The sequence below is a fragment of the Elgaria multicarinata genome, chromosome 7, assembly GCF_023053635.1.
Source record: "Elgaria multicarinata webbii isolate HBS135686 ecotype San Diego chromosome 7, rElgMul1.1.pri, whole genome shotgun sequence".
NCBI lineage: Eukaryota > Metazoa > Chordata > Lepidosauria > Squamata > Anguidae > Elgaria > Elgaria multicarinata.
The window spans coordinates 80,869,132-80,896,471 of NC_086177.1; the positions used below are offsets into that span (position 1 = coordinate 80,869,132).

Below are 27,340 nucleotides of genomic sequence, written 5' to 3' on the forward strand. Positions count from 1 at the left end.
GAGTAAGCCCTGTTGAACTCAGCAGGGTTTACTTCTGAGGAGACATAGCACGCTGGACGCCGTGCAAGGGAGCTTCCCTCGCCTTCTGCCACCTCGGAGAGGGGGAAACGACGCCGTGGCTGCGGGGGGCGGACACGGCTCAGGCGCTACCTCCTAGAAAACAAACCACCCCTTCCTCTCGCTTTCCCCCTACACAAAACTTTGTTTCCCGGCAACCGCGTGGGCAGCGTCACTTCCTTTCCTCTCAAAGCAGCCGGTGGGTCGGGAGGCTGCTCCATTCAGGGCCCCGCTGTGCTTCCTCGCGGCCGGGGGAGGGGAAGCCACGCCGGCAGGACCACGTGGGGCCGCCGCTGCCGCCGGGGAAACCCCACTGGCAGAGGGGCTGGAGATGCAGCATGGCCGCGGCGGCGCTGGCCGAGTCGGTTTCCAGTAGCAGCGGAAGCGGCCTGGAAGGCGGCGCGGGCACGGGGGGCGCCGGCGGCGGCGGCAGCAGCAGTAGCAGCAGGCACGAGAAAAGCCTGGGGCTCCTCACCACCAAGTTCGTGTCGCTCCTGCAGGAGGCCAAGGACGGCGTGCTCGACCTGAAGGCGGTGAGTTGGTGGTGGGCTGCGGGGAGGTGGTGGGCTGCTTCGAGGGGGGTTCCGAAAGGCTGGGCGGCGGGGAAAGCCCCTTGGTTTTGGTGCGGGGGTTGTGGGGGGGGGGGAAGGGAGAGAGAGAAAGCAATGATCCCCGGCGGGGTCTGCGAAAGAGAAGGTCTGAGAGGTCCAGTGCCCTGGGTTGGAGAGGGAGGGATAAAGGTGTTTTAAAAAGGAGACTGTTTCCCCTTTCTCCTCAGGATTTTAAGGCTGCGACCCTGTCCCCGTTTCCCTGGGGGGAAGCCCCATTAAACTCAGTGGGTCTTACTTTTGAGTAGACATGTATAAGATTGTGTGTGGTAAGTCACTATTTCATCTTCATCACAACCCTGTGAGGTAAATTTAGGTTGAGGGCTCGCTGATTTACGGCGCAATCCTGTGCATGTTTAGACAGACAGAAAGCCCTACGACTCCCAACATTACTTGCTGGCTTGGGAATGCCGCTGTTTCCAAATGCGTTAATGCTCCATTTGATCTTGTCTGCTGAATGCTGATTTCTTAAGACACTTTTCTGCTGCACTCTGCTATACCCCTCTCACTTTTTCTCAAGGACAGGGGTGCACAACCTGTGCCCTGATTCCCACCCCCACCCCACCCGCTGCACCCCACCCGCTGCAGGGAGCTGTGCTCCCTGTTCCTTTCCCCAGAGATTCTCCCAGAGCCCTGGAATTGGAGATGGCTTGGTCCTGGAATTACACACAGGTTCACATTCCCATTTTATGCTGCAATCCTTTGGTGACCCAAGGCAAACTGCTATTTATCAGGATTTATTTTTTCATTTGTAAAATTAGAATGATAATTCCATAAGCTGTGGTGTGGATAGACGAGGTAAAGATTGTAAAAGTCTTTTAACAGTGACGAAACAATTAATAATATCTGGGTGAGCTAAGTTGCAATAAGTTGTGTCTTTGTTCCCAACAAAGCCTCCAATTGAAGTACTGCCCAAATACATGCAGGTTTACCCAGACATAAGTCCCACGGAGTGCAGCAGCGGAGCTTTTGTCCAAATAAATACGTTTAGGATAAAACTATTAGCATATTCTTGTTAATAAAGTTCAGTCCTCTGCTCTTGCACTAGGAAGTGAAAGGTGTTTTCAATAGACTTTCAGTTGACCCTTATGTCAACTGGGTAAAGCCGTAATTACATTCCACCAGATTCATGGACTTGGCTACCTAAATATTCTCTTTGCATGGTGTAGGAGCATGTGTTTGCACCTTGTTCCACCATGTACATACAGGAAACTGTGATGTGAATGCTCCTCATATAAACTCAGTGGATTGGATCCAGTCTTATTTGAATTTTGATCTAATTGAAATCGATGGGGCACATTACTCATGACCTATTGATTTCAATGGGAACAAAGTTTAACTAACTTAGTCTGTGTGTGATGCAATATGCATGAGATATCCCTTCTCTCATGACCTTTTTGAAGGGGCACTCTCCTAAACAGGTCTATATGTGGACTGGCCACATCATACATTGCACTAACATACTGGGGCTATTTGCACATAACTAAAAGCCATTGGTTAAAAACTGATGGGTTGCACATGAGCGGGAGCACTGCTTATAGCACACCTGCTTTACCACACAAACCATGATTGGCTCCTTTGTAGGTTATGCAGCATGGCAATGGAGCCCACATCTAAACAATCCACTGGTCTGGGTTTGCACATCATGCTACACACAACCTACAAAGGAGCTGATGGTGGATTGTGAGATGAAGTGGAAGAGGTGGGTGCACTGCAGGCAGCAGGCGCCCCCCAACAACTGATGGCTTGTCATAACATGCAAACCAGGTCATTAAGATTGCATCTTCCTTCCAACTAAAGATACACATCAGCTATGTATGATAAAGATGAATGAGTCATTATCCTTGTGTGAGTATGTGTGTGTTTTATTGTTTTGTTTTTATTTTTAGGGATTCCCAAAATTTCAATCTCCTAATTCATCCTAATTGGAATGTATAGAGGAGCTGCACTATCCACATTTTGGGGTTTCAGCTGCATGGGATTCATTTCTGCATCTATTATGGTGGCCTACACATAAACTATATGTGTGTTTGTAAAGTAGAGGAGGAGGGTATATGAGACTGTAGTAAAGCAGACAAACACTTGTTGGCAGTCTTTTACTTCCTTTAATGGTCAGTTACCACATATTTTCCTTATATGCAGGTTTACACTCAATTTACAAAGTTATGTGCTGTACCAGGTGTAATTTTTGAGTGGAAGGAAATATATGCATCATATAGCAGATGAGAGGTTTACTTTCCTTAATCTATATATGGGGACAACACAAAATGTGTTATTGGTAGGCACACCTATTTTAGAAGATAGGTGTTAAAGTATGTGTAGGGAAGCAGTTGTTTGCAACACTATATGTTGCACTATATGCCAGTGTGATGTAGTGGCTAGAGTGTTGGACTGGGAGTTGGGAGATCCGGGTTCTAGTCCCCACTCAACCATGGAAACTCACTGGGTTACTTTGGGTCAGTCAAGACTCTCAGTCCAACCTACCTCATAGGGTTGTTGTGAGGATAAAATGGAGAGGAGGGTTATGTACACCGCCTTTGGTTCCTTGGAGGAAAAAGGTGGGATATAAATGTAGTAGTAATAATAATAATAATAATAATAATAATAATAATAATAATAACATAAATAAATAAATAAATAATTATATGTCTCAGTGCCTGGGTGATTTTTTCAATAAGCCAGGAACATCATGGTTGCTATCTAAGGATATATCGAAATAGGTTTTAAAGCAGGGGTAGGGAGGGCCACATTTTGTTGCGGGCCACATTTCCTCAAGGGTAAGCTGTTGAAGCTGCATGCCTGCAGTAGGTAGAGCCAGAGGCAAGAGTGGGCGGGGCCACCCCTTCTCTCTCTCCACCTTCCTCCTTGCCTAGTGCACTGCCAGGGGAGGAACACATTGAGGCCTGAACTGTTTGTTTACGGAGGGCTTTTGAAATTAGATTAAAAGCTGCATAAAATTAGGCTATGGGCTGCATGCAGTTCTAGGGTCACAGGTTATCCACCCTTACTTTAGATGATTGCTAGCAGCACTACTTGTCATTATCTGTTCTGAAATGTTACTAGTTTCTGATAAGCGTCTTTCTACACAGGGTTGAATAAACATCTCTGTGGTTATTGAACAGAGTGAGATGCATGTCTAGCAGAAAGCTTACTGATTTTTTACTAGAATTGAAACCAATGCAAAAATGTATTTGAGTTTAAATTTGCAAACCATAGAGTACAACACTATGACACTCAACATGTGGATATGCTATGAAGAAACCCAGGTTTCACAACATAAAGTATAGTTAAACCATCTTAGCCATTTTCTCAGTTTTTTAATTGCTAGAGCTAAGGTGGAATTGGACTGATGGAAACTTGGGATTTTAATTTTGTGATTAGGATTCTGTCTTTAGTTTGAAATTATCAATTATAAACACAAATTAGGTGTTCTGCATCTGGAATTAGGAATGAGCAGTGTAGTGGTTTGTGATGACATCACATTATACAGGGTGATTAAAACAAAAAGGGATTGTGAAAAACTCCAAAAGGATTTCTCCAAACTGGGAGAATGGGCATTAAAATGGCAAATGAGTTTCAGTGTAAGCAAGTGTAAATTGATATATATTGGGGTAAAAAAAAAAATCCAATCTTCAAGTAGAACTTAATAGGATCTGAGGTAGTGGTGACCAACCAAGAAAGAGATTTTGGGATTGTGGTGGACAGCTCAATGTAAATGTCAGCCCATTGTGCAGCTGCTGTTACAAAGGCAAACTCTTATTTTAGGCATAATTAGAAAAGGAATTAAGAATAAAACTGCCAATATCATACTGGCTTTGTACAAATCTATGGTGTGACAGCATTTAGAATACTGTGTACACTTCTGATCACTACTCCTAAAAAAAGATATTGCAACTCCCTTATGGAGGAAGGTTACAATAGCTGGGATTGTTTAGCTTGGAAAAATGGTGAGTAAGGGGAGGTATGATAGAGTTGTACAAAATTATGCATGGTGTGGAGAGAGAGAGACATTTTTCTCCCTCTCTTAATACTAGAACCTGGGGTCATACTATGAAGCTGATTGGTGGAAGATTCAGGACAGATAAAAGGAAGTATTTCTTCACACAGCGCATATTTAAACTATGGAATTCGGTACCATAAGATGTAATAATGGCCACCAATTTCAATGGGGGTTTGAAAGGGGGTTAGACAAATCCCTGGAGGAGGCTATCTGTGGCTACTAGTCCTGATGGCTGTGTGCTGCCTCCAGGATCAGAGGTGATGTGCCTACGTATGCCATTTACTGGAAAGCATAGGCGGATAGGTGCTGTTGCACTTGTGTCCTGTTTGTGGGTTCCCGGCTGACAGCTGGTTGGTCACTGTGTAAATAATGCTGGACTTGATAGACCCTTGGTCTGATCCAGCATGGCTCTTCTCATGTTCTTAGGTGTTGTTGTTTGCAGCAAATAGCCCTGAATCTGTGAGTATAGGCTGGTTCTGAATAACAGTTGAATGTGGTTTATATTGCTGTACCAATACGGAACATAAGAAGTGCCATGCTGGGTCAGACCAAGGGTCCATCTAGTCCAGCACTCTGTTCACACAGTGGCCAACCAGCCATCGGCCAGGGATGAACAAGCAGGACATGGTGCAATAGCACCCTCCCACCCATGTTCCTCAGTGACTGGTGCACACAGGCTTACTGCCTCGAATACTGGAGATAGCACACAACCATCAGGGCTAGTAGCCTTCGCCTCCAGGAATTTATCCACCCTCCTTTTAAAGCCATCCAAATTGGTGGCCATCACTACATCTTGTGGTAGTGAGTTCCATAATTTAATTTCTTTTATTTGGCCTGGATCTCCCACCAATCAGCTTCATCGGATGACCCCGGGTTCTGAGAGAGGAAGAAACTACTACTAAAAGTTTAATGTTGTTGCTTTTTGTTTGCCAGAAAATCTATATATGTGCCTTGGGTTAATGAGCAACTAAAACTCTCCTTTTTACTGGGACAGAAGAAGCAAAAGGATGTCTTTCACATTGGATCACAAAACAATATTAAAGCGAAAACTGTCTTCCCTGTTACGAAAAAAACCCAGGCAGTCTGATTCTTTAAGAGTTTACATTGGACGCATGCCAACACAAAAATTTGAGGCTCAGAGGTTAGGCTGCTAATCACGTTAGCTGTTACTTTCAGGTTGAACTTCAGTATCCATCTGCTGTTGCTTTCAGCTCACGATGGCTGCAATAAGACAGTATGTGCTAGAGCATACTTCTTGAACGCCCCTGTTTTTAACTTAATTTTTGTCTCATTACCTATTTTGCTCAGAAGGTCCGCAGTTTTCACTCCTTTGGTCATGTTCATCCATCGAAGTTCCATTTCAACCATTGTCCTTTGTATTTTGGCAGTATAGCAAGCCACAGTAAAAGATGTAAAGAAGTTATCTTCCTTTGCTACAATGAATTTTTTCCCTTTCTCTCTCTCTCTCTCTCTCTCTCTCTCCCCACAACAGTCCTTAACCCATATTTTAAAAGAAAATGGCAGATTATTCTTTTGCATCTTGCTGAAGAAAGGCATACCATCTTTTCAACTCTTTCCTTCCCTCTCTGAACTCCCTCAGTTGACTCATGCATGGCTAACCCTGAAAGAACTCATTCCCTTGTGAGAAATTCTATAGTCATGTTTTGAGGAGGTCGTTCTTATAAGCATTTTGTTTAAAGGTGACTATCCTTGTCCCAGAAACAGGGAGGGTGGTCTAAGGCATCTAACTGCAGATCTGTGGCCATGGCAGGTTGAAGACTTGCCTTTTTAGACATGATTAATATTCCCTAGAAGGCTTGTACAAATTCACTGAAGCTAGCTAATGAGACCTCCCTTTTTGCCCTTCATCTGCAAGTATTGTTCTTTATCTTGTTTCTGTTACCAGGCTGCTGATACACTGGCTGTAAGACAAAAAAGGCGAATCTATGACATCACCAACGTTTTGGAAGGAATAGATCTCATTGAAAAAAAGTCAAAAAACAGCATCCAGTGGAAGTAAGAGAACCTATTTTTTTAACACAGAAAACTGAGAATGCTAATACTGCTTTCCTTTACAGGGATGGATTTTTTAATTGTTAGAGATTTTGTATTGATGATAAAATATATCAGCAATCACCAGTAGTATTTCTATTCTGTGTAAGGGTTGAAAATATATTTTGCCACAAACCAACCCTTTAGGAACTCAAGAAGCTTGCTTATACTGAATCAGGCCATTGGTCTATCTAACTCAGTACTGACTCAGTAGAAGGGTAGGCAATGTACTGTCCATGGACACCAGTTCATTCCCAGAAAACATTCTACATGTCTACCAAGATGCTGTATTTCTACCTCCCCCAATTTTTTTTTTAAAAAAACATTTTTTTGTGTAATTAACAGATTTTCTTACCAATACAGTGGGAATTACTGTGAAACAGGTTTCTATTAGTGCTGGAAACTGTGGGCTCAAAGGAGTGTTTTGTGTTGGGGTTCAGAAAGTCTTTTATTTATTTATTTATTTATTACATTTCTATACCGCCCAATAGCCGGAGCTCTCTGGGCGGTTCACAAAAATTAAAAACATTCAAAGTATAAAACAACAGTATAAAACCATAATATAAAATACAATATAAAAGCTCAACCAGATAAAAACAGCAGCAATGCAAAATTACAAATTTAAAACACTAAGTTAAAATTTATTTATAGACTGTTAAAATGCTGGGAGAATAAAAAGATCTTCACCTGGCGTCTAAAAGCATATAATGTAGGTGCGAAGCGAACCTCCTTAGTGAGCTCATTCCACAGCCGGGGTGCCACAGCAGAGAAGGCCCTCCTCCTGGTAGCCACCTGCCTCACTTCCTTTGGCAGGGGCTCGCAGAGAAGGACCCCTGAGGATGACCTTAGGGTCCGGGCAGGTACATATGGGAGGAGGCATTCCTTCAGATAACCTGGCCCCAAGCTGTTTAGGGCTTTAAATGTTAATACCAGCACTTTGAATCGGACCCGGACTTGGACTGGCAGCCAATGAAGTTGGAAAAGGACTGGCGTAATGTGGTCTCGTCGGCCAGTCCCTGTTAGTAACCGTGCTGCCCTGTTTTGTACCAATTGAAGTTTCCGGACCGTTTTCAAAGGCAGCCCCGCATATAATGCATTGCAGTAATCCAAACGAGAGGTTATCAGAGCATGGATAACTGTAGCTAGGCTATCTCTGTCCAGATAAGGGCGCAGCTTTTGGGCAAGTTACTTGTTCTTTGAATGTACCCATTCCTCCCTTGGCAGCCATCTTGTGGTGGTGCCCAGGGCAGTTTCTCAAATTGCCAAGTGTGTCTAAGGCCCCAAAAGGTTGCCTACCTCCGTCTACACTGACTAGCAACAGCTGTCCAGGGTTTCAAGTCTTTCCCAGACATACCTGTAGATGCCAGGAATTGAATTTGGGGACCTTCTGCAGGTAAAGCATGTACTCTACCACTAAGTGATGGTCCATAAACTAACCATTGGCTGTCAGGCAACAGAGGGTTCACCATTGTAGAGCACATGTCCAGGACATCAAAACCAAAGATGGGTTACCTCTCTCTCTTAAAATGTTTGAGCACCTCTCCCCAATTATAGTGTTCTTTTTATCATACATTAATTAAAATTTGATGTGATTGCCGGGGACAGAAAAAATAGCTTCAGGGATCAGGTGTGGGTAGTCTGCAAGGCTGCCAGTTGGCTATCCCTTGTGTGAATAGTGTCTTTTCACCTCAGCGCTTTTGCCTTAGAGTTTTGTTTTTTTCAGTAAAGCTTAAGGATATATCATCTTAGAAATGGAGTCCCTTCTGGCTCAGGGCTTCAGATCACAATAAATATGTAGTGATCCACAAAAATGTATTGGGGCCACATGCCCCTTTGTGCATATTTAAGACCTGGGGCACAGAGAAACTCAGTGAATATAACAGATGATGCATTCAGCTTCTGCAGGCCCCAGCTGGTAAGCAAGATTGTGCAACAACAAACCATGCTATTATAAACAGAAGAGCCAGTGAGTTACTCGGGGTGTCACATGAGACCTGAATTTTCCCCCCACCAGTTTTGCATTTGAAAATTAAATGTTAATGCAAGATGGGAAGGTTGTGTTCCTTTCCTTTCTAGGGTTACCAATCTATCTGGCCAATTCTAAATTGACTTGTCTATCAGTTTATTTTTTTAATTGCATGCCAGCAATAGGCAATAAGCAGGATGAAATATGCACACTTTTAGGAGGAATGTAGATGAAATCTGGTTGAAATGTGAAAATAATAAAGTTTGATAAGCTGCTGTTACTATCAAATAAACAGCTAGATGGGGCCACCGTTGTGAAACAGGGTATATAGTTGATGGTCTATTAAAATAGTAGAAGCAAAGAATAAATAGTTGGCATTGTGGCTACAAGGTTTTTCATATAGGATCAAACTGTCATTCTACCTTGATTCATGACACACTTTGTTTAAGGAAAATAACTGAAAATGTTAACTCAATCTTTTATCACCATTATTACCATTATTTTCCTCAAGAAAAAATCACATATTACTAGTTCCCCCCTCAAACTTCTATTTTCCATTCCACTCATACCGTATTTCTTCGATTGTAAGACACCATTGATTGTAAGATGCACACTAATTTCAGTACCACCAACAGGAAAAAAAACCCTAGGACACACCCGCGATTCTAAGACGCACCCCATTTTTAGATATGTTTATATGGGAAAAAAGTGTGTCTTAGAATCGAAGAAATAGGGTATGTAAAACAACACTTCTTAAAAAATCCTACTACTGAGATATTTCTTACATACATTTTCCCCCTTTATGTTAGCATTAAATTATTATTCTCTTTTAAGAGGTGTAGGTGCTGGTTGTAATACAAAGGAGGTTGTTGATAGACTGAGGTATCTTGAAGCAGAAATTGAAGATCTAGAACTAAAAGAAAAGGAACTGGATCAGCAGAAATTGTGGTTGCAGCAAAGCATCAAAAATGTTAAGGAAGATTCCACAAATAAACGATATCCTTTAAAAAATACTGTGTAATTCTTGAGAATGGAATGGAATTATTGCAACACTCCTTTGGTGAAACTGGAGTTTATATAGTGATAGGCAGTTTTTCAGATGGTGGGTGGGGCATTTTGCTAACAGCTGGTAGCAGTTTTCTGTCTGGCTGTTGGAAGTGAGTGGGGTTGACAGAGTTGTCCAGTGGAAATGAATTGCAGGTCTGGAGGTAAGATGGCATGGAAGTCCAGACAAAGGCAAAATTCCATTGGGAGCTTATCTATGACCACCAGCCCAATCCTATGCATGTGTAAATTGCATTGATTCCTTCCCTTCACATTCACCCGCTGTTGATTCAGAAGCCCCCCACCCCCGGAAAGCATAATGGGCTGTAGTGAATATGAGGGGGCAACGAAAAAATAAGGCCCCCTAACTAATAAGAGCAGAAGTGTTTTCTGCTTATGCTCCTTTACTTGAGGCTTATTGCCAAGTAAGAATGCATAGAATCATAGCCTTAGTGGGATTCCATCAAAGCCTGTTATAAACTGGGAGGAGACAACTTTTTAAGTTTTAATTCTGCAATTTTGGTCATTGCTCCGGTGAATGCCAAACAAAATATTTAAACAAAGCTATTCTCCAAAAAATATATATTTGTTTTTGAAAAAGTCACTTGCCTCATATTGTCATTTTATCAGTTTATTTTGAAAAATTCCTTGACGCAGGCCACTTTTTCATACATCACCCATGAAGACATTTGTGACTGCTTCAATGGTAAGTTGATGAACATTTTAATTTGTTTGTAAATAGTGTTAGCCTGTGGGTCATATAGTTATGTCAGTCTTCCCCAATGTAGTGCCCTCCAGATTTGTTCGACTGCAAATCCCAGCATTCCCTGCCAGTATGGCCACTGATTAAAAAGAATCTTTAAGCTAGCTTTTCTTTCTTTTTTTCCAAAAGCTATTCTGATTTTCAGAGTCCTGTTGTGCTCAAAGAAACTCTTAGGAGGCCTTTAGCAGAAGAACAGTTTCTCCCACTCAAAATGCAGCATGCTGATACTTTATGCAGGAGAACTAAACTTACAGTGCAGTCCTATGTGTGTATCCTGGGAAATAAGTCCCATTGAGTTCAATGGGATTTACTTCCAGGTAAGTGTGCAATCCCAACTGTAGTCCTAAACACAGTTGCCGGGGGATAAACCCCATTGAACGCTATTAGATTTAATGTCTGAATAAACATGCTAAGGCAGAGGTCCCCAACCTTTTTGGACCTTTCTGATTACTTGTCTTTATGGATTATAGCAGCCTTCCCTAACCTGGTGTCTACAGAAGTGCTGTACTACAGTTCCCCTCATCTCCAGCCAGCATGCCCATGGTTGCTGCAGTTGATGGAGATTGTAGCCCCTATCATTTGGGGTGTATCAAGTTGAGGAAGACTGTACTGTATAGGGTTGATCATAGCCATACCTTTTTTTTCCTTGGGTGTGATAGATCTTATTTGTTGACCATATGTAGGGGATTTCAAGTTGATGATGAAAATGTACGCTGAATTGATTGCATACAATCCAGGAATGTATATAAATGCGTTCAGTTAACACTTGACAATTACTCTCTAATCAGGGGATACACTGCTAGCTATTCAGGCACCTTCTGGTACACAATTAGAAGTTCCGCTACCTCATGTGGTATGTATAGAAAAGTTGTTTTAATCTGACTGGCTTGAAGCCGTGTCTGGGTTCTAATTCTTTTGGAGGGCGTATTTGAGGATCTTGTTTTAGTAACATGGAAAAATATATCTCTTGTTCCTTTTGAAAACTTTAGTCTTTTTTCTGTTTCTCCAAAACCGGGAGGGAAAATTAATGCACCGTTCATTACTTCAGGGCCCAATCCTATGCATGTTTAGACTGACAAAACCCACCTATACCTCCCAACATTCCCCAGCCAGCAGTGTAGGACTTTTTCTGGTGCATACATGCATAGAATTGTACACTCAACTATCTATTTAAATTCTTGATAGTGAAGTAGATACCATTAACGAAAACACAGTAAAGATTTTTTTGTTTTAGGTATTTCTGTAGGACGTTGTTCGTCTTTTATCGTTTAATGATTTCAGTTTGAAATTTCCTACGATACTAAAAAGAGATCATATAAACTTTGTATTGTTGTAGGTGGAAGGAGAAATTGACATTGGCTTGGATCCAGACTTAGCTGCGCTTGGGTAGGCCCATTGAAGTCAATGGGACAAGTTAATCATGGTTAATTTAAGTCCCATCGTTTTCAGTGGGTCTGCTTTAAGAATTACATATATCTGGATCCAACCCATTGATCCCAAATGATTGTTCGTATATTTTCTTTATAAAGAGCAAGATTATTTACAGCGTCATCCAAGTGGGAATTAATTAATTATAACATTTTAATTGCTGCTCCACCCTGAAAACAAAAACAAAACCATAAGCCGCCCAGAAAGCTTGTAAACCGCCCAGAGAGCTTCGGCTATGGGGCGGTATATAAATGTAATAAATAAATAAATATAGCTTACTATTAGTATGATTTACCAGTAGCTTACTTGAACAGGTACTCCCTACGACTTACCAATGCCTAGCCCCTGTACCCCATCCCAGTGCAGAGGCGTGCACAGATCTTGCTTATATGAACAAGTGGAGGGACACTTCTGTCATCCATGCATTCTCTAACTCTCCTCTCAGGCAGAGTTGCACATGCAGGAACTAAAACTATATGTAGTTTCACATATAGCACCTAAAAAAAGAGGTTGTAGAGCTGGAAAAAGTACAGAAAGGGGCGACTAAAATGACCAAAGGGCTGAAGCAACTCCCCTAGGAAGGAAGGTTACAATAGCTGGGATTGTTTTGTTGTTGTTTATTCGTTCAGTCGCTTCCGACTCTTCGTGACTTCATGGACCAGCCCACGCCAGAGCTTTCTGTCGGCTGTCGCCACCCCTAGCTCCCCCAAGGTCAAGTCTGTCACCTCCAGAATATCATCCATCCATCTTGCCCTTGGTCGGCCCCTCTTCCTTTTGCCTTCCACTTTCCCTAGCATCAGCCTCTTCTCCAGGGTATCCTGTCTTCTCATTATGTGGCCAAAGTACTTCAGTTTTGCCTTTAATACCATTCCCTCAAGTGAGCAGTCTGGCTTTATTTCCTGGAGTATGGACTGGTTTGATTGTTTAGCTGGGGAAAAAGAAGGCTAAGGGGAGAAAAACGCCCAGAGAGCTTCAGCTATAGGGCGGTATATAAATGCAATAAATAAATAAATATATGATAGAGGTATACCAAATGATGCATGGTGTGGAGAATGTAGATAGGGAGACATTTTTCTCCGTCACTCATAATGCATATGTACCCGTACTGTTAGTCTTATAAATTAACTATGATAAAATCACAACAGTATCATATTAGATAGAAGCCGGCTGAGGGGAAAACTTGTCACTAGATTCTGTACTTAACTTTCACCTACTGCAGTCATATTGGGTTTAATTATTAATGCTACTTCTGAAAAAGATTGTAACTTTATCTTTTTACTACGGTACCTTCCTAAAGGGGCAAAAGAAATACCAGATCAATCTGAAAAGTAATTCAGGGCCTATCCACGTGTTGCTCATTAATAAAGAGTCCAGTAGCTCCAAGCCAGTGGTTTTTCCAGTACCACCTCCAGATGATCTCCTCCAATCTCCAACTCAACCTGCAGCGCCATTGATTTCCCCTACATCAAATGCAGATCCTCAGAAGTTACAAGAGTCTAAAGACCCTAATAAGGATCAATCCCTTTCACAGGCAGCAGTCACAGATATGTCAACCGGTAGGTGCTGAAACTCATTTCCTTCACAGAAATTAACTTACAGGAGTGGTGAACTTCAATCAGCATTCAGTACTTGGATTTTTCTCACTACATTGTAGTGGGGCTTAGTTGTGTCCATTGTGGTTTACAGACATTCTGTGCTGTGATTCAGCAACATTTCTGACATTCCTAATCAGTGATTAGGAATGTCATAAGCTGAAATTTCAGTGTGTTCTGAAGACAGGACCCAGCAATGAAACCTGATGATATGATGCACTTTCATCCTTCACTGCTAAAAACTAAAGAGTTTTTAGCTCTTTATTAAGATCTGAAATAACACTGCAGACAATAGTGACTTCCCTCTTCCCAAACATACCTATTCCTTTAATTTGCTGTATAGAAGTACTCTACTGAGAGACAGTGGCCTGATTCAGACTGTTTTATCTCGGCTTATTAAGCCTTCCCTGCCCCCACAGCCTCTTCGCTTCTCCCTTTACAGCAGCCACAATTAAACCAGGAAGTTTAATTAACCATGGTTTCCTGTTTTATTCAAACTGTTAAACTATGGTTACCAGTTCTGGAACAAGAGAGGATAGTTTGAAGTTGGTTTACGATCCAGACTTACTGTAAAGCTAGTATCCGTAGTTTCCCAGTTTGGACGAAACAAGAAACTCTAGTTAATTATAAACTTCCTGGTTTGATTGCTTCTCACTGCAAAGAGTAGTGCAGTGGTTGTGTGCGCATTAGCTGAGATATGATAATCTGAATAGGGCCTGTTCCTCTGTGTGACTGCTATTAAATCTAGAAACAAATATTAAGAATTGGGGAGAGTTAGCTGCATCTGGTACAGAATGTAGCCACCCAGATTGCGTGGGGGCTAGAAAGTCTGAAAATAATTCCAATTCTCTGCCAGCTGAATTGGCTGCCACTTCCCAGAGTGCTGGTCTTAATATTTAAAGCTCTTACTGGCTTCAGACCAGGCTATTAGAAGGACTACTTTCACCCATACAATACTGCCCATATCTTAAGATCTGTCTTGGGTTCTTCTTAAGTACCCTCCACTAAGATCAGTTAGGTTGGCACGGGCAAAAGAGAGAGCCTCCTCATTGGTGGCCCCAAGCTATAAAAATTCGTTCCTATTGAGCTTGTACCTTGCTCCATCTGAACAAGGCTTGTGTATTCTTTTCTTCAATGCTGCCTTCAATCCGAGAGTGTAATTAGCTTATGTATCTGAGGGAAATTTTTCAGTCTTTCTTGTATGCTTACTAATGGGGCAATGTTTGTGTTTGTTTCTTGTTTCCCCCCTTAATTATACCCCAGGGTTGTGGTAAAGGGAGAGGTCACCCTATATCAATTTCTGTTTATTGCACTGAATTAGCATGTACATTTCTAACTTGACTTTTCCACTGTCCTAGACATCAGTTTACAAGAGAGTCCAACTCCCGAAAGTCTTTATGCCAGCATTACAGATTCTGAGCTGTATGATAGCCTTGTAACAGAAACCACACCTAGTTCAAATACCTGCCAGCCTTTCCTTCCACTGGATGTTAATAGTATTCTCAAACCAAACACATTTGACATAGCAAAGATGGATGAGCCTGGAGGTAATAAACATCGTTCTTTCAATGCTAACTTTGAGGGGAGTGAGGGGTGGTTGACAGTGTCCCAAAATGAAAACAAGAAAGGGAAGCAGCCTAGTAATTTTATTTGATGAAAATGCTTAGCAGCTAGTTTCTTTTGATGGTCTTAACATGGGCTGCATTTCTGGCAGTCTTATCCTGTAGCTGTTGGATGCAGTGCTGAGCCAAATGTTCGTGGGCAAATTGTTTAGGTCTGAAAAGGGGTTTTAAGGGCCCAACATCTTGCATCAACATCCCCCTACCTCAAGCGTATCCTTTTCACATCACTCCTACTGCCAGTAGCTGCATTGGAGTGCTGTTTTTTTTAAAAAAATATATATCTCAGCATTACAGATAGCTAATCCAGTTTGGCTACATTGCAATGACACTGAAAGCAAACCCTTGCAGTGCCCTTTCTCTGAATGAAGAGGGGAATAGGAAATGCTCCAGTCTTTTGTGCTATGCTAGTGGCTTCATTGCATACCAGTGCAGTGCAACAAGGCAGGAAGAATCTGCCCAGGCTGATATTTTCCCTCCTCTCTCCAATTCTTTAATAATAGTCCATTGAGAAATTGCCAAAAGGGGAGAGCACTTCTTTGAGGCTGTGCAAAATAGCCATACTTCCTGTGTTAGTTTGGCTGTAGTTCTGCGTACATGTAGCACAGAGAAAATGTTCCAATTAAGCACAACAATCTCAGACACCTAGCATTCCACTATCATTAATGCTACATAAATGCGAAGTGTTTCATTATGAAAATACTTTAAATGTTAATTGTTGACTAGCTGTCCCTTCTGGGTCTGGTGAATCACAATATGATCTTCATAACTGACCTGGAGTTTATTTAATACCCTGGACTCTATAACTTGAGAACACAACATCAGGTGTGAAGCAGCTCTTTTATGTCCATTTCATCAAATCTTAAGATGAAATATTAGAAATCCAGGTGAAAGTTTCATGAGGCTTAAATAGTCAGCTTCATTGCCTATGCAAATAGCCATGAATGTCCTTTTGTGTTCATAGGCATAATTAACAGCGATATCATTGATGAATTGATGTCCTCTGATGGTAAGTTACTTTTCATTGTCTTCTTTTTACAAAGTGAGATGTCTTTGCTTAAAATGTTAGATTTACCCATCAAGTCTCAGTCCACTGTACCACCACCATCACACTTCTATTTTGGATGTACATACAGCTGTAGCAGCCATATTTTTTTGTTTTGTTTTTTACCTATTGGTAAAAAAGAGGTGGTTGTTGCTGCTCAGTTCAACGAGTAAGCCAACGTCTGGGTTATGCTAACCAATGATGGTTTAAATAGTCAACTGTTGGTTATTTAACCCACCATGGGTTATCGTGTTGTGTGGAGGGCACAGTTGGTTATTTCAACAGCCAGAGTCACAAGGCAAATGTGGTCAAAGTGGTGGCTGCCGCTATAGTCCAGCTGATAGGATAGATTTTCAGAAGCAATGGCTGATGGGATACTTGCAGGAGGACTGAGTGAGTCGAGAGGGCGGGAATAAGTGAGTCAACGCAGCGTGGATTAATAGTCAGTTCAACACTGATCCTACTCCACACCACAGTTGATTATTATCATGCATACCCTTGGGGATGCAAGAGATATGTGAACAAAATTACACACTTAAATTATCATTTTATTTCATTGTTCTGTGTAAAATCAAAGAATAAACAAGGAAAGGATAGAAATGGAGAAGTGTTTACTTTAAAAACACTACCCACAACTTTAAACACAGGCCAGTAATTTCAGCTTTCTCCTAAGATCTGAAGAATGCACAGTGTAATCTTATGAATGTTTACTCAGAAACAAGTCCCGTTGAAGTCAATGGAGCTCATTCCCTAGTATTTTATTTATTTTATTTCTATACCGCCCAATAGCAGAAGCTCTCTGGGCAGTTCATTGCATTGGGCGATGAACCACCAGTGAACTATAGATGAATATAAAGACTGCTGTATTTCCATTCTGAACTAATGCACCCATTAGTTTAGCTTTGTTTTGTCTTAATTGTACCATACACACTAGCTTCAAAATAACAGTTCCCAACAAAAGCAAAATACATACCTATTTTGTGCAAGTGTTCTAAGATACCCAGCTTGGGAGATCTGAGTCTGCCAGCCGCCTTACAAAATGATCAGAATGGTATGCTTGAGGCTCTCATTGGGACTGTTCTCATGACATGCTGAGGCTGCAGTGCATGCGGGGCACCTATGGCCACTATTTTCAATATGCAGCCCACAACTAGCTGTGGTACCCATGCACACATTGCATTCAAAACCCCTGCTCGGAGTTGCATCGTGCAAATCCGATGAGTGTGGATTAAACAACCCTTATATAACCCACGGTTTGTTGTTTAACCCTTGCATAATCCATACTCACTGGGTTCGCACGAAATCTGATCAAGGGTTTATCCTAAAGCAAACAAATTCAGTAAATGCTTTATTTGTAAATTCCATCTTATATTTATTTAACACGTCAACAAAAAATATTACAAATTTATCATTTACATTGGAGTTTATGTGATGAGTTTTTAAAAACGCGGTTTCACTTTAGAAGTACATTTGGTATTACTGCTGTTAATTTAAATGGGAAATTATTTGGCCCTCTACATCTGCATAGCCACAATATGGGTAGGAATGTTCTTGGTCTTAAAGAATTCTTAGAACAATTCCTCTGTTGCCGGAAGATTGCCACATTTTGTCTTGTGTAGTTTTCAGTTTCCATCGTAGTAATTCTAGTTATTTTTTCCAAGATTGTACAAGCATACAAACTGATTTCCAGCATTGTAAGCTATCCCTTTTGCTTTGTACCTGGAGAAAAAAATATAATTAAATATCTTTAGGCTTGGGAGTAAATGTGTTACATTATGGGTTGGATCCACATTTAGTCATACTTCGAGAAGGCCCATTGACATTAATGGGACTTCATTTCCATTTATTTCAATTATTTTACTTTATGACTAAGTCTGAATCCAACCCAGTGTGTATGTTAAAACCCATTATTTTTGTTACTTAAAACTTTACATCAACAACCCATGTTAAGCATTCTGGCATTCTATGCTTCAAAGTTTATTTCATGGTGCAAAACCACCAATTCCTTATTCCAACATTTTAACCTGGGAGTATTACATGTTAGAGTGCCTTGCACAAATTGAAGCAAATTAAGGTGTGGCTTTTTATAGTGGAGAGTCTCATGGTAGTAGCAGTATGTAACTTCGAGGTAGCCAGAAACTTTTTTTGCATTGCAGAAGTGTGCAAACTTCAGTTCCTTATTCAGGTTACCCATGAGATGTGCAAGAACTAAATTGAACAAAGAACTGAGAGCCAGGAACCACTTTAGCTACATGCTCATTTTCAGTGGGCCCCGGAGGATAATGAATTTGTACTGTAAGGCATTTACTTTGCCTTGGTAATTTATTCAAGATTTGTCTGCACTGCAGAACAAATCAAGCCTTCAAGAAATGCAGAACTAAACAGAAACATCTAATAAATATAATTGGTCATCAGCAAAAGTCACGTTGACTATCATGAACTCTTGTGCTCTTAAGGGAAGCAATGACTATTGTGTGTTACATCCATCCCTTACCTGTCCTTCACCTTTCTGCTCAATGAACAACCTCATCTAGTATAAATTCCTTATTGTCATCTCTAGTGGCCAGTCCACATGTTGTGGGGTAGGATTCCATGACAAGCACTTTTATGCCAAAACAATCTCCCCCAAAACTTGAAAGGAAATGATAAAAGAATATGGCAGCAATGGTGCAGCTACCAGAGAGAAAGAGAGGAAGATCCAGCTGTATTCAGAACTAGCTATATGACACCAATTGTGGTTAAATGAAGGTGTGTGTTTTCCCTGCAGTTTTTCCTCTCTTACGGCTGTCTCCTACTCCTGGAGATGACTACAGCTTCAACCTGGATGATAATGAAGGAGTCTGTGATCTTTTTGATGTGCAGATACTGAACTACTAGATTTGATGCAGCCAGATTGCCTCATCTACCTCTAACTATATAATATTGTAGACTTAATTTTATAATGCAAGTATTTAAAATAATGAATGTAAAACTTCTGTAATTTACCAACACTGGGTGTACATTTTCTTCTTAGTATGTTACTGTGAACAACTACTAGGCTCAGCTAAGCAGAAGTGGCCTTTTTAAGATAAGGGGGTCTACTCAAAGAAATGTCACAGCTTAATAGCCACCATTCTCTATTTGTTTTTTGGGAAGCAAAATTTCAAAATTATCCTACCTTTGCTTCCAGTAAATCTTTCTAGACTTCCCACTTCAAACAGTCTGCTGCATTTTACTCAAATCAGGCTCCTTGGGAACGTTCTACAATCATTCTAACATTTTGGCCTTATGTCTAAAACTTCCACTGCCATTTGTAAAATGTTGGGCATTAACTAGGTTATGCTCCATTTGTTTCCCCAATGAATTCAGAATATATTTTTTGTGGAGTGCCTTCTTTATTAGCACTTTAAGTTACTTCCTTTTTTTTTTTTTACTTCCAACATTCCACGATTTAGGAAAGCACTATTTGTAGTTTGTATTAAAGAGTGCCAATGCTTGTACATTAACAAGATTTTTAAAATAAAAACTATACAAAGAGTTGCTGTGTTGATATACCGGGGATGTGATGTTGACGTAGACACTACAGTTGAGACAGTAAGTTAGTAGCAGCATCCACATTAGCTGCTTCACCTTCCAGAGGCTTGGGGATCTGAAGGAGAAAAAAACATATACACACACACACACACTTTGAACTCTTGCAGGCGTTAAAGCTCTCCTATCACAACAATCTCCTACTACAAATATCTGTAGCTAGTGTATACTTGTCTTATGAACAGCCTTGTTCCTCAAAACCCTTACTACAGACATTTATTTGAATACTGAAGCCTAAGTGGAATATAGTCTAAGCAATCCCCCATTTACTTAGTAAGAATTCAGGATATGGAAGCCTGCCACTTTAGAGCCAAAACAAACTTGACTTTAAATCCCTATGTTTCTTTTCATTTTTACTCTTACCACAGAGGCCTTGATCTGAATGAGGACCCTAGTGCCTACTCTAGAGTAAAAAGAAGACATAGCTGTTAGATACTGATTGAAAGTCATATCTGTTTTGGCCCTCAGTGTTACAGAAACACTAGTAATTCACAATACTCAAGCAAAATATATTGGGGCATGCAAGAACCATACTAGAAAATCTCTACAACTGAAGTTACTTCAGTTTTAAATACCATCCTGACATACTCACTGTACTCCACGTTTCAGGATACTTATCAAAAACAAAACACAGTCGTACTTCCTGTGTCAACTTGTTTGGGGTTGAACTTTAGATAGGAAGAATTCTAGTCAAAGACCAAGTTATTAACAAAACTATCTGAACCTTTATTTCCCCAACAAAAGAATTGTTAGATGCCTTTAATTTAGGGTTATGCAAATATTTTCAAACTTTTAGCTAATTTAAGTAATTTGATGATTAATATTGAATATTTTAACAAACTTTGTTTTGATTTTTTTTTTTTTGCAATTTAAAGATTCAGACAAACCAGATTGGGGAGGGGGGTGGGAATTCAAGAACAAATAGGATTACCTGAATCATCTTTGAAGAGGCTGCAGGAATGGCTTTGGATAATTGCTTAACTTCTTTTTGTACTTCTGTAAATACCTTATTTACCATGTTGACCTTTTCATCATTCACAATATTGATCTATGGAGAAAAGAAAGTTTAAGGCTTTTGCATTTCAAGCTAAAGATCATTCACCATGTAATATCTATAAAAACTAACACTGAACATACCATATTCTCAAAATTACTTTGAATGGAAAATATCCTTAATTTGGGATAAATTACATGAAACCATTTAAGAGGTTTGGTAGGGAATTTGATAGAATGAAGTCACCGATAAGCATTCTTACAGAATGGATCAGCTTGTTACTTAGATGTATGCACATATAGAGATGTAAAATTTCCAGAAATTTTGAAGCCATTGGGGGGGGGGGGGGAGGGAAGGGGGGGGGAAATTAAAATTTTTGGAAAAATTGAAATAATGCAGTATTATCATTTTTTACAGATTGAAAGTCACTTTGTTACTTTAGGAACATAAAATGTAATTATGTGCAAGTTGGTTTGGCATAAAATTATGACATTTGGTATATTAAAAGTACAGTGTATTCAAACAATTATTACAAATTGAATTTACTTTTTAAATTTTTACTTTTTTTGGTAACAAATGGATTGTATGGGGGAAGGCAATCCCAAAGGTAACCTGGACCCAAACCATGTAGGGAATAATAATAATAAATTTATTTAATATATTACATAGTTTTTAGAAATCATTTGGAGAAGTAAATATCTGAACACCTTGTCTTAAACATTTTATTCATCATGCTAAAATAAAACATCCCATAATCCATTTTTTCTTCATTTTTTCCCCAATTTTTCTGGGGAAAACCAAAAAAGGCTTCAGAAAAAAAGTTTTTCCCCAAATTTTCCAGGTTTTTTTCCAGGCCTTCACATCTCTATGCACATAGAACCCATTCTTACTTTTTCCTGAAGGAGGGGCCAGCAGCACTCTTTCCTTTCGCCCTCCATGCATTTCATTCACTATGGATTTGAAGAGTCAGAATTTGAAACTCCTGTGGCCTCCATTACTCTGCAACTGTATACAGCGGGTTGCTTTACATGCATGGCACAAGCACAAATGTTCCTAACAAAACAAATACCAAGAGAGAATTTCTAATACTTACTTTTTTTAGACTGGTTGTCACTGGCTTTGTTTTACTTTTAGTCTTCATTATTTTTTTGTTGGCCACATGGAATACATTCTTCTGCTTCTGGCCTTTCGCCTTGTTCTTGCCCATTGCCTAAAATATTGTTTTAAAAAGTAATTTGTTTTGCACATCTGTATTTTTTAGGGTTTTTTTTTTTAGCAATTCAATAATATGTTCTTGTTGCAGTAGTAAGCAATATTAAGAGCTCCTTTAACCTTTTATGCAAGTAAGGTGTGAGTCTTACACTTGTTTGGGGATAAGTCCCATTAAAGTAAGTGGGACTTGATTCTGAATAAAGATGTATAGAATCAGGCTGTTAACTCAGGAGTCCAATTTGTCAAACTTTTTAAATTGCCACACAGTGGCCACAGTGCTTATCAACAGAGGCTAATATTCGGTTCACTCGTAACAACTACCCATAAGTTGTTTGGGTAGTTGAGGATGCACTGGAGCGGGGCGTGCTGCCTCCTGACCGCTACTGCTTTTTTTCAGTTCCAGCACTTGGGGTTGTTGAGGAGAAACAGCTCAACCTAACAACAAAACATGGGTTAAAACTCTGGATTGTTTCTCCCTCAAAAACCCAGTGTGATGAATTCGGACGTCACAGAGCACAACTGAGGAACAGATCATTTCTGAGTTGTTTAATACACCCAAAAAAAGCAGTGAGCAGTTAGGAGGCAGCTCACTCTCATGCAGCCCTAACAACTCATGGTTGACCAACCTATGGGAAGTCATTATGTGTTAACTAAGCCTATGTGCTAGCTAGGGGAAGCCTGCACTATTCTTTGATGCTGCTCTTATCTCCAGTCACTGATCAGAGATAAAAGAGTTCCCCTCTTTATCTCCAATCAGTGATCAGAAATTAGAAGAGTCTTAACCTCATTAAAGCTGACAATCTCTGATCAATGATAAGAGTGGGCTTCCTACCCAAGGCCCTTAAAAAGTCAGGCAGCAAAGAGGAATGTCCCTTCCCTGCCTGGATGAAAGGGAAAAAAACATTCTTCTACATCCTTTAACAATGAGACTAAATAAATGTGATGAGCTTCCAGAAAACAACAACAAAGGGCACTAATAGCGACCAACACAAGGGAGAAAGGTTCTCCAAAAAGTGCCACCAGGGCTCAAACCTAACAAAGGGGTTGGCTGGTGGCCATCAGGCACAAGAGTCCTATCGAATATATGCCTGCAATATTGTCTGCACACATCATAATCATAAATATACCTCTATATGAGAAGAAAGTTTCCTTGTCGGGAGTTCTTTTTTAATGTCTTTCTTTTTTCTTTTCTTTTACTTGTGGCTTGAGAAACATTTAATAATAGCATTGCAGACTGGGTGTGTTGTAGCAGATTAAATATTAAGAACTGTTGATATGTCATCTGTAAACAGCACATTGAAACTTCTATGCACATACAATTGTATACACACTTGGGAACCAGAATTGCAAATCCTAAAAGTCTTTTTGAGTTGTTTAAATCAGCCTTCCCACTGAAGTACTTGCACATTATCCCTAAGATAGGCATTATGGCAACAGGCCCATCTCTCAGGCCATAGCTAGACCTAAGTTTTATCCCTGGATCGTCCAGGGGGTCAAACCTGTTCATCTAGGTGACACACAGGGGATCCAGTGCTCAGGCAGGGGTGAACCCTGGATGATCCCAGGATAAACCTTAGGTCTAGCTGTGGCCTCAGTCTCCAAAGGCACTCTTCAGACATGCTAATACACAAGTGTATTTTGGGGACAGCCTGCTGCCAAAATACCTGCCAAGCATGTTCATTATTGCTAAACTAATAAATTGAAAAAGCTCCTCCAAACACAGGTACAGTTATGCATCAGATCTTCAGATAAAAGCATAGAGGGTTGAGAGGCAGGACCAGCGATCCCACTTCCTCTCTACATGTTCATTTGGAAAAATGCATGAACTGGAATTAAAACTCAATATGAACAAGCAGTTTGTTGGATAGGATAGGAAGCATACTATTCAACCAGTGAAAGTGTACTGGAACATAGCATCCCAACACCATTCCTTCTAAGAGCAAACTTGGCTTTGGAAGCAAAATGAGGCCACCCAAAAATAAGGGCATGGTTTCTATATACCCAGGGGATTCCCTTGCTTGTAGGTTAAAAGGGGGGGATTTAATCTCACAACCCACCCACCCCCACAAATACACTTTACACAAAAGTTTCAGAGCAGACACATTTTCCGCCTCCTTTCCAGAAAAGTATGCCTGTCTCCCACACAGCTATAATATTTTATTTATCTGTGATTGTAAACTGCCTTGAGTGTCATTTCAGAAAGATGTCATACAAATCAAAATATATTATCAATAAGGTGGGGAGGAAGCTTTCCATTCCCCATTCCTGAACTCCCGCCCACCCTGAACAGAATTTCAAGAATACTATTCCAAACTGCCTGGCGCCATTAACAGGAGCACTCTTCCTAGGAGTTGAGGATCAACTGCAATGCCATCTGTTGCTGTTGTTGCAGAATGCATTGTTATTCCATTCCAGCCAAAAGGGCCCCTAGAATTGAACCTTCCTTAAGCTCAACAGAAAACAGGCCAGTCCCTTCCCGTAGGCTTACAACCTAAAAGCCACAACGCAAAAGGAAAACGGGATGAGGAGGGAAGAGGAAAGCAACCTCAGGGAAACAAACAGCAATTCTCATAATGAAAACAGCTGAGGGACTGGAGAAGCCAAATGAAAGTGGTCCCTGAGCCAGTGCCAATAGAGGAGCCCTGCTTCCCTTCTTTCCGCTGCAAGGTGATAGGATAGTCTTGTTGTTGTTTATTCGTTCAGTTGCTTCCAACTCTTCGTGACTTCATGGACCAGCCCATGCCAGAGCTTTCTGTCAGCCGTTGCCACCCCTAGCTCCCCCAGGTCAAGTCTGTCACCTCCAGAATATCATCCATCCATCTTGCCCTTGGTCGGCCCCTCTTCCTTTTGCCTTCCACTTTCCCTAGCATCAGCCTCTTCTCCAGGGTGTCCTGTCTTCTCATTATTTGGCCAAAGTACTTCAATTTTGCCTTTAATACCATTCCCTCAAGTGAGCAGTCTGGCTTTATTTCCTGGAGTATGGACTGGTTTGATCTTCTTGCAGTCCAAGGCACTCTCAGAATTTTCCTCCAACACCACAGTTCAAAAGCATCTATCTTCCTTCGCTCAGCTTTCCTTATGGTCCAGCTCTCGCAGCCATAGGTTACTACGGGGAATACCATTGCTTTAACTATGCGGACCTTTGTTGTCAGTGTAGTGTCTCTGCTCTTAACTATACTATTTTATCAAGATTTGTCATTGCTCTCCTCCCAAGAAGTAAACGTCTTCTGATTTCCTGGCTGCAGTCAGCGTCTGCAGTAATCTTGGCGCCCAGAAATACAAAGTCTGTCACTGCCTCTACGTTTTCTCCCTCTATTTGCCAGTTATCAATCAAGCTGGTAGCCATAATCTTGGTTTTTTTGAGGTTTAACTGCAACCCAGCTTTTGCACTTTCTTCTTTCACCTTTGTCATAAGGCTCCTCAGCTCCTCCCCGCTTTCAGCCATCAAAGTGGTGTCATCTGCATATATGAGGTTGTTAACTCTTCCTGCGATTTTAACTCTAGCCTTGGATAGCCTTGCACTAAGATAAATCAAGTCCACACTACCTGGCATACACAGAAGCAGCCTTCCCCAACCTGCTATCCTCCAGATGTGCCGGACTACAAGTCCAAGCGTCCCCCAGATTGGAGTTGAAATCCTTGAGCTCCCTGGCATTGCGTTACTAATGTCTTCCTAGGGCATTCTCCACCAACCTCGTGCCTTCAGATGCGTTGGACTACAATTCCCAGCATTCAGGATGCTGGGACTTGCAGTCCAGCGCATCTGGAGGGCACCAGGTTGGCTTGGCTGCACTGACGTTTGACGACCCCCTCCCCGGTGATTTTACCTTCCTTTCTCCGCAGTAGGCGCAGCGAACCTTCCGGGCGCAGACGCGCTTCCCAAAAGTGCGCCGGCTCCGAAGTGGCTGCCTGCTTTCCGGCTCGAGCACGTGCGGCGGCGCGTCATCTGAACGCGTCTGGGCATTCCCTCGTCGCCTGCTCAGACCCAGAAGGGCCGGAAAGTCGCCGGCTTGAGAGGCTGCTCTCGCCCTTGTCTGCAGTCCTTCCTGCCTGGGGGGCGGGGGGACGTCCCGTTTCCTGGGGTAGCGGCGATGGGGGCTACGAGGCGCCTTCAGGTTGGAGCTGAAACCCTTGAGCTCCCCCGCCTTCCTAGGGCATCCTGCTCCCCCACCTGGCCCCCTCCAGATGTGTTGGACTACAACTCCCAGCGTTAGCTGGGAGATGTCTAACACCTGGAGGACGCCAGGTTGGAGACAAGGCTGCCCGAGGGCGTAAGTCCCATTGAGCAGAATGGCACTTCAGCGCAAGCACGTTTAAGACTCAATCCTGTTTAGACAGAAAAAAGTCCTACAATTTCCAGCGTTCCCCACCCACCCATGGCTGGCTGGGGAATGCTGGGAGTTGTAGGATTTCTGTCTAAACAGGCATAGGGTTTGCATCCTTAGGCTAGCACACGCGCATCGAGATGGCGCAAAGGGACTCAGGAGCTCAAGCTTCCGCCAAGATCGAGTCGCGGCTAAATTGAAAAGCGACCTCCCTCTGCCGGTTAGCCCTGGGTAAGGTTTTGTGACTTTTCCTTAGCTGGCCACATGGAAACGTCCGGTTAACTTCTCAAAGCGAGGAATCTTAGTCTAGAGAACAAATAGGACACCAAATGCTTCTTTGGGACTGGACCGACAGGGGCTAAATTCGAGCCAGATCATACTCACTACAATTTGCCCAATAGAAAGGTGAATAGAATACAATACCCCTGAGCATCCGTGGGTAGATGATAATAGATCGAAGTCCGCTTGGGGGCAATTTCTGGTGGACCATCTAGCTGCCCCTTTGATTCTTGAAAAGAATATTGGATTATAGCTAGAAAGGTACTTCGTTTGCTCTTAAGAGAGAATACTCAGGAACGGTTAACACAGTTTATTTATTATTAATTAATTAATTTGCATTTCTATACTGCCCAGCAGCTGGAGTTCTCTGGGCAGTTCACAAAAAGTAAAACCATAAAGTACAATTTAAAGTATACAACCACAATATAAAAACACAATATAAAAGTACAACCAGAATAAAACCAAGCAGCAATGCAGAGATTTAAAATACAGATCTAAGATAGTGAAATGCTAAAAAATACTGGGAAAATAAAAAGGTCTTCACCTGGTGCCAGAAAGAGTATAATGTAGGTGCCAGGTGAACCTCTCTAGGGAGCTCATTCCACAGCCGGGGTGCCACAGCAGAAAAAGCCCTCCTCCTGGTAGCCTCCCGCTTCACTTCCATTGGCAGAGGCTTATGAAGAAGGACCCCAGAAGATGATCTTAGGGTCAGGGCAGGTACATATGGGAGGAGGCATTCCTTCAGATAACCTTGCCCCAAGCTGTTTAGGGCTTTGAATGTTAATA

At 41.5% G+C, this 27,340-nt stretch overlaps 2 protein-coding genes across 2 annotated transcripts; one reads left to right on the forward strand and one right to left on the reverse strand.

Annotated features, from left to right (window-relative positions):
* Positions 1-358: 358 nt before the first annotated feature.
* On the forward strand, positions 359-19,690 carry E2F5 (E2F transcription factor 5). Its single transcript, XM_063130905.1, has 9 exons — positions 359-590; positions 6,572-6,681; positions 9,518-9,679; positions 10,390-10,433; positions 11,279-11,343; positions 13,216-13,474; positions 14,869-15,057; positions 16,094-16,138; positions 18,942-19,690. The coding sequence occupies exons 1-9, from the start codon at positions 396-398 to the stop codon at positions 19,049-19,051; spliced, it is 1,179 nt and encodes a 392-aa protein (XP_062986975.1). The 5' UTR covers positions 359-395; the 3' UTR covers positions 19,052-19,690.
* RBIS (ribosomal biogenesis factor) lies at positions 17,510-25,880 on the reverse strand. The gene is made up of 5 exons (XM_063130908.1): positions 25,778-25,880; positions 21,832-21,948; positions 20,676-20,792; positions 19,709-19,802; positions 17,510-17,893 (listed from the first exon to the last, which is right to left on the reverse strand). Exons 2-4 carry the CDS (start codon positions 21,943-21,945, stop codon positions 19,734-19,736), a joined length of 300 nt encoding a protein of 99 aa, XP_062986978.1. The 5' UTR covers positions 21,946-21,948; positions 25,778-25,880; the 3' UTR covers positions 17,510-17,893; positions 19,709-19,733.
* Positions 25,881-27,340: the final 1,460 nt, after the last annotated feature.